This window comes from Micropterus dolomieu, linkage group LG13, assembly GCF_021292245.1.
Source record: "Micropterus dolomieu isolate WLL.071019.BEF.003 ecotype Adirondacks linkage group LG13, ASM2129224v1, whole genome shotgun sequence".
Lineage (NCBI taxonomy): Eukaryota > Metazoa > Chordata > Actinopteri > Centrarchiformes > Centrarchidae > Micropterus > Micropterus dolomieu.
Window position 1 is genome coordinate 12,115,525 of NC_060162.1, and position 7,726 is coordinate 12,123,250.

At 38.2% G+C, this 7,726-nt stretch overlaps 1 protein-coding gene across 2 annotated transcripts in view; it reads left to right on the forward strand.

Moving 5' to 3' along the window:
• Nucleotides 1-3,524, forward strand: part of ak1 (adenylate kinase 1) — a 7,110-nt gene extending 3,586 nt beyond the window's left edge. Inside the window, exons 2-7 of one of the 2 annotated variants that reach the window (XM_046066759.1) lie at nucleotides 1,045-1,082; nucleotides 1,946-1,981; nucleotides 2,089-2,252; nucleotides 2,702-2,818; nucleotides 2,909-3,100; nucleotides 3,190-3,524. In XM_046066759.1, coding sequence (XP_045922715.1) covers nucleotides 1,076-1,082; nucleotides 1,946-1,981; nucleotides 2,089-2,252; nucleotides 2,702-2,818; nucleotides 2,909-3,100; nucleotides 3,190-3,255 — 582 coding nt within the window. In that variant the 5' untranslated portion in view covers nucleotides 1,045-1,075 and the 3' untranslated portion in view covers nucleotides 3,256-3,524. Of the gene's footprint in view, nucleotides 1-1,044; nucleotides 1,083-1,702; nucleotides 1,822-1,945; nucleotides 1,982-2,088; nucleotides 2,253-2,701; nucleotides 2,819-2,908; nucleotides 3,101-3,189 lie in introns of those variants that run through there. The other variant, XM_046066758.1, reaches the window with a different exon arrangement.
• The last annotated feature ends 4,202 nt before the right edge of the window (nucleotides 3,525-7,726 follow it).

A 7,726-nucleotide genomic window follows, 5' to 3' on the forward strand; every position in this document is an offset into this window, starting at 1 on the left:
CAATCTTGTCCCTGATGTCCGTAGAAAGCTCTTTGGTCTTGCCCATGGTGCTGATGTTGGATGCTGGTTGTTTGGGTGTTGACAGGTGTCTTTTATACAGGTAACGAGGTGAGGCAGGTGTATTTGATGTAGATAATTGGTTGGGATTGGGGCTGTGTCTTAAAGAAAGACTAACTGGCTTGTAGGAGCCAGAATACTTGCTGTTTGGTAGGGGGTCAAATACTTGTTTTTCCTCATCAGATGGTTATCAATTTTTATAAATTCATATGATGTGATTTTCTGGAATTTTCTTTGGGATTCTGTCTTTCACTGTTAGAATGTACATATGATTAAAATTATAGATCGTTGCATTCTTTGTAAGTGGGCAAACCTGCAAAATCAGCAAGGGGTCAAATACTTATTTCCCCCACTGTAATTCTACAGATGCTTTTATGTGTTTGTGAGGTGGAGGTAAGTTAGAAAGTCTGGAATTGTTGGGTATCCAGTCTACAAAAGGCAGGCTACTGCCAAAGAAGTTGGGTTCTTGGTAACAGCAGATAACGTTACATTATAGTGTTGCCTGATTGTGTTACCATACCACATATACCATTCAGTATTTCACAATATTGACTACAGAAATATAGAATGTTTAAAACACAGCAATGTAGATTATCTGAATAGATAAACAGTTATGTATCATCGCAAAATGCTTTTGGAGAAATCATTGTATTTGTAAATGTAATTGTATAAACAAAAAATACTATACTATTCCATTCAATAAAAGAAGCAATTTATTTGGAGTTTCTAAAGTTAATATTTGATGAACTATCAAGTGTTTAACAACTAAGTGCCACTTGTCTTTTGTGACTGTGACATCAGCCTGCCTTGAAATGAACCCTTGTAATGTAACACTTATTGTCCACTACACAATGTTAGTTTACCACGCAAAAAATGACTCCCTAAATTCAGTGTAACCTACTTGAATTCTATTAGACTTTTTGGCTTTGTCAAAATATCTGCTGAAGTGAACTAATTTGCTTTTTTGTATCCTTTTCTGTCTTGTAGCTAAAGGAAAACACTCATCTAACGCAACACAATGGCAGGTAAATAACATTTCACATGAGACTGATTTATAATGATTATCAGGATGTGGAAAATGTTAATTTGTGTTTTTATTAGGCTATTAATCCTATGGAGTTAAAATATGGCCGAGGCAGAGTTGTGTTTCTTTAGACTCTACTGCCCTCTTTTGGTAAGTGTTGAGAATACAGTGGAGGTCATCTATTTTACATTTCAAGAAATGGAATCTGCGTTCAGATTCCATTTTTACTAAAAAATAGATTGTTATGATATTAAATTTAATTAATAACACAACAGTGTTTAATAATATAATCATCATATGATATCATTTCACACGTTCCTCTACAATATAGTTGAGAACAAGTCCAAATCTTGTTTTTTCTCAAATTCAAATTCACATTAGCTTTATTGGCATGATTTGCTAGCAACAATATTGCCAAAGCTATATATAAAGTATATAAGGACAATTAATTTCATACATTTCATTAGATAAGAAAACAGCAAAAGTTGTGTTTGTGTGTGTTAATACAAAATAAAATAATAATAATTCTTTATGTGTTAGATTTATAACTGAGACTTTCCCTGTAGTTTCCTGTGAACAGTTACACCTGGCTTCATAATATAATTAGGTGACAACCGTTGCTATGGCAACAATGTTTGAGTAATAGCACAAACCTAGTGGAACAGGCGTCACTGTGCCCTGCAACGAAAAAATGGGAAATACGTGTACTTCTGATTCCACTACAACCCTTTGTCGAGATGGTTTGTTACCATAATCCTTTACTAGTGACCACAACTACTTTTTGTTTGTGTGTTTGTCTTTTTTTGGATTGTTTTTTTGACATATCACACATATCTTAACCTTGTTTGTACATGATCATTTCAGACAAAATTAAAGATGCCAAGATCATCTTTGTTGTGGGTGAGTAAGTTACACTTGGCTCAATTTGCACCACACAATACATTTTAACCACTAACAGCTGTTCGCCCTCATGCCATACTGATGCTTTTTTGTCTTTCTTCTTCCAGGTGGTCCTGGTTCTGGAAAGGGCACCCAGTGTGAGAAGATAGTTGCAAAGTATGGCTACACTCACCTGTCATCTGGGGATCTGCTCCGTGCTGAGGTGTCTTCTGGCTCTGAAAGGGGCAAGCAGCTCCAGGCCATCATGCAGAAGGGAGAGCTTGTGCCCCTGGTAAGAGAGTATAATTGGATTTATTGTTAGTTTGATAATGTTTTTTGTCTTTTGCAACTTGTACTAATAAGCAAGGATTGCTGTCTTTGTATCCTTGTACAATACCAAACAAAATGTGTGCACATAAAAAAAAGTATGATATAGGCCTAAATAAATATGTAAGTTCTTACTATGTATACTCAGTTTTCCACTTTGTTTGGTACACCTACACTGATAGCTTAAACCAATGCCGTCTAATACAGTCCTGCATTAAATCCTACCTTCATGATGGTTATAATGCTTGTGGTGTTGTTGAGCTGTATTGTATTATACAAAGAGGCGTTTTGTTATTTAGCCAACCCTCATTGACATTAATGGGGAGTATAATAAACTGGCACCTGAGTGTATTTTCTACCAGGAGTGGCAAATCATTATGAAGGTTGAGCATAATGTCTCGGGTCTGCTTTCAGGACACAGTCTTAGACATGATTAAGGACGCCATGATCGCCAAGGCTGATGTCTCCAAGGGCTTTCTTATTGATGGCTACCCCCGTGAGGTGAAGCAGGGCGAGGAGTTTGAGAAGAAGGTAGGAGAGGGCATGAGCTGTTAGTCTATAATTCATCCCCCTGCAACAATGGAGAAAAACCTCAAAGAGGCAAAATGTCTTTGATCCCAGATCGGCAAGCCCTGCCTGCTGCTTTACGTTGATGCAAAAGCCGAGACCATGGTCAAGAGGCTTTTGAAGCGTGGTGAGACCAGCGGCCGATCTGATGATAATGAGGAGACCATCAAGAAACGCCTGGACTTGTATTACAAAGCAACTGAGCCAGTCATCGCCTTTTATGAGAGCCGTGGCATTGTCAGGAAGGTTCGTATAACTGCTCTGGTTATATAAAAAAAGTGAATTGTGAAAAACCTAACCTATATTCTAATACATTTTGATCTTGCTTTACCTAGGTTGACTCTGAGCTGCCAGTGGATGAGGTCTTCAGCCAAGTCTCCAAGGCTATTGACACACTGTAGTAAAACAACTAGATGAGTTGTGTCTGGTTGTTGTTGTTGTTTTATTTTTTAAAATATTTTCTCAGTATCAATTTCATAAGGATAAAACATGAACAACAGCAGAAATAATACACTTCCCACTCATCTTGGTTTAAAAAAAAATTGAAGGTCATTAAGCGTCAAAGATGCCTTAACTCTACTCCTACTCCAGCAATAGGAATCTACAGTTTTAAGCTCACACAACAGTGGGTCTGCTTAAAGCAGCATCTGGAAATACATTTGTCTTATTATACAAGTCTTGCTTCCATTCTGTGCTGAACATGTATGTGGATTTATTCAAGTGACATCTCAAAAGGTACTGTACACAGGAGGTGTCAAACATCTCCTAACCTTTAAGGCGCCACGCTCACTCTGGGGCAAACCTGCACTTTACACAATCTTTTTTTCCCTTTTTAATCCTGCCATATAGAGTCCAGAGTTCATGGGGAAATAATAGACTCCTTTATGATTGTGACATTGAACAATGGCAGAGACCACCCACTGTGCACAAACTGGTGAAACTCTGCATACATGTACATTGACAGAACTTTTTAATTACAGTTTTTAAACCACCATGGAGTTTCATTTACAACTATATTTAAACAGAAACTATCTAGTTTTTTCATCAAGATATACACATTGTAACATTGTTGTCTATAAAGTGGTATATGTATAAAAAAAGAAAATTAAAGTATGAGGAAAAACATATATTTGATATTAGTTTATTACACTGTGACTGTGTTTGAATATTTAGAATATGCACTTTCCAGTGACATGCAATCTATATTACCACTATTCAGTATACAGACCGACATTATGAGTTATCATCGACAACCACATACACACACACATAAACAAGTGACTTTGAGAGCGCTAAAGGTTGAAAAAAGGAAACACTTCTCTATTCAGAAAACATGGTCAAGGTGCTGGAACATGTAGACACAACAGGATACAGGACATGCTGCTGCAACCATAGTTCATCACTGTTATTATAACTTTTCCTTTGAACCCGTGATGGCCAACAGGTCTTCCTTTACCTCTCACCTTCCACACGCACACACACACACACACACACACACACACACACACACACACACACACACACACACACACACACACACAAACAAACATTCAGCTAGCCAAGCAAACAGTGCAACAGGTATCCGGACTACCCTCCAAGGAGAGCTCTGATCATGACTCTGCGCTGCAGGGACGAGGAAGAGGAAAGCGGCTTCTGGGGGGGGACAGGATGTGTCCATCGGAAAGTCAATCAAGAGAAGGCGTCTGTGAGCATGATCATAAAGTCATCGAGGATACTGCTTGAATGCTAGGAATGCGGCTCTTACCTCATAAAGGTACAAAACAAAGGGGAAGAAAGGAGGTGACAGTGGTATTTATCACGTACTACAGAGAGAGAAAGAAAGAGACACAGAGTCAGTGAATGTGGGGGAGAGATGTAACTATGAGCCCATGTGTCACTGCAGTTCAGGGTGAACCTATTATGAACTCCTTGAACTGCCAAGTACAGAACATTTGGGCATTCGCGACAAGTGAATTTACTTTCTATGTGTAACATGTCTGACTCCTGTGGTGGCAAGATAAACAGTACTGGGCTTGCTATGAGTGTTACTTGCCTTTAAAAGTTTCTTCTCAACTCTCAACACATTTAGTCACCTATCCTGTATGATTAAATCAAAAGTAAAGTAGCAATGCACCGACCTGCAAGAATGGAAATAGTAGTAGCACTATCAAAAGAATAATCTTTTGTTAAAGGAATAATTGGAAACACGGAGAAAAAAAAAGCCTGCACTTGATCACATGAGGAGCACTTATTTAATAATCACATGTCAACAAAATAATTTATTCTCCACCTAACTGCGGAACTAATTGTCATATCCTTGAAATAGGCTTAATGACCATAGAAATGGGTTAATAAGCAAATTTGCAAATGTACCCTTCTGTGGAAAGCTTCCACCGAAGCAGATGAGATCAACCTAAAAATCATATGCACTCTAGGTGGTTGTGTGCACTTACTGTAGCTGCCCAGTCTGTCGTAATTACATGAAAAAAGAAAAAAGGGTCATTTTTCAATTAGGCTGGTAATACTAAAATGAGTCAGATGGAAAATGTACCGTGGAATGTGGCAAATTTAAAAAAAATGTCACAAACATACAGTACTGTATGGATACATGCATAATATATACATGCATAAATTATACTTTTGTTTCTGCTGTCAGATAACAGATAAAATAAAACAGCTAATAGCCCAGAATTTAATTACATGAGTAGCTCATGAATTCTAAACAAAGGCTGGTAGGCTAAATGTAACCTGGTAAAAATCGTGTGGGCCACCGGTCAGTTATTCATCCATGGGTGATATGGGGACACAGATTTCTGAGAAAATAACCCCCTTATAGACTGTCACAGACAATTACATGCAGCTTTGTGGCTCCAATGTTAAATTACCCAAGACTGAACTGACTTAACTGAATCCTAACTGCACTTCCAGCTAAAAAAAATCTTAATTACATTCAAAAGTGAGATATGATTTGGCAAATGGGATGTCTATCCCTTTAATGAAGGCCCTATCAACAAGCTGCCTTATGGGATTGTAGATGTACATTCTTCAGTGACTTTGTAAGGCTTCCGTTCATCTAGTATCAGTCTCGGATATTACTGCTGCAAGGCCATGCGTCAGGTCCCCCCTTGGAGGACGATAAGGAAACTGGCATACACTTTATTCTCTCTCTCTCCTCTCCTATGTTCTGTGGCTGGCTGGCACCACAGAGACCCAGTGGCACCGTGCGGGAACCAATGTCAACCTGTGATGAAAGACGTTGGCCGATTGTTTCCTGTTATTGAAACACTACTCATGGGCGGGGGTGGAGAGTTGGGGGTGGGCTCCAATAAAAAGGAAAGCACTGAAGGAGAATGCTACTGTAGAAGTGTCCTTTGGGCAGCCTCAGATGTGATGGAGTACCTTAAATGAATGGCAACAGTGACAGATGCCTCAGCAACTACATCCAAGTCATGTCAGCTGTAAGAGGATTGCAATCATTTATGAGTACACGTAGTGTGAATATGTCTCTACTTAGTGTAGTATCCCATGTGCTTTGTTCATGCTGCCTGGAGGAGTGAGGTCAATGCGAGTTCACTGAGTCGATGAGCAGAATATCAACTAGTCTCAGAAAACAAGGCGCTATGTTAATACACTGTGGGATTTTTGCGCTCACTAACATGTCAATTAGTCTAATTAGTCATTAAGCACTTGTGATCTGCAATCATGGATTAACTAGATAAGGCCTGTTGAGTATCTACAGTTCTGTTGAGTATCTATAGTTCAAGTACACATTAAACTCAATTTAATCACTGAGTTTTATATATGTATATATATATACATATACACTGCTGCTACTAAGAAATATTTATCAGGTTGTCAGATTACACCTGTCTGTATTTAAACAGAGCTATAACACTAGTTGTGACAACATTTCACATTGCTTTGCAGGCCTGCACTAAATCTGTAACAAGCAATTTTTGTCCTGCAACTGCATGTCATTCCTGTGATGTGCAGGTACGGTATGTTCCTGAATAACAAATTCCATATATAGGAAAGGAGATGAGCTTCCCTTCAAACTCTACTTTCAACTTTCATTAATTAATTTATTTATTTTTACAAATTTAACTGAAAATAGCTTGACTGTTTTTTCTCACTGAGGAGCAAATGGAAGAGGTTTTTTTTTCTGGTACAAAACATGACACACATGTGAAACAGAGAGAGATCAAGAGGCTTGCTTTTTGTAAAATTGTGTTTGCTAAAGCAGTTTTGTAATTATTCTAAATGCCTCTGTTGCATTGTTGAAGTGTGTCTATATGTTTGTTTTTCTGTTCTGCTACTCCTCTGCTCTGCCAATACACTTTGTGTGGAGAGTTGACTTGACAGAATGATGACTCCTCTGAGTCTGCTCAGCACAGAAAGGATGTTGTGTCTACACTCTGCTCCAGTTTATTTTTCCTCACAAAGCACTAGTGGTGCAGTAGCCAAAGATAAATATTGTTCCTCCAACAGAAGATTTAGCTTTTTCTCATATTTAGGTTTCATTAGGATGATGGCCTAGAATAAAGAGCAAAATATGCAGATACAAAATATGAAAATATATTTTAAAAAACATTCTAATTCTACTTGATAAATCTCCCAGTGAGTTGTTATGGGTATTGGGTAGAATATACAGCACATACCACTAGTAAACTCTAGTGAATTCACAGTAAATACACAAATCTCTTCAATGATTGTGTTTGGCTCTGACTTTCAGAGGTCAGCCCACACACCCACAGAACACCCACACCGGTATTTTCACTTATTTTGGTTGATTGGCCCTCTTAGGACTGTGTGGGCATGTAGAGAATGAGCTTGATAGACCTGTTTGAAGGAAAACATTTTTGGCATTTCATA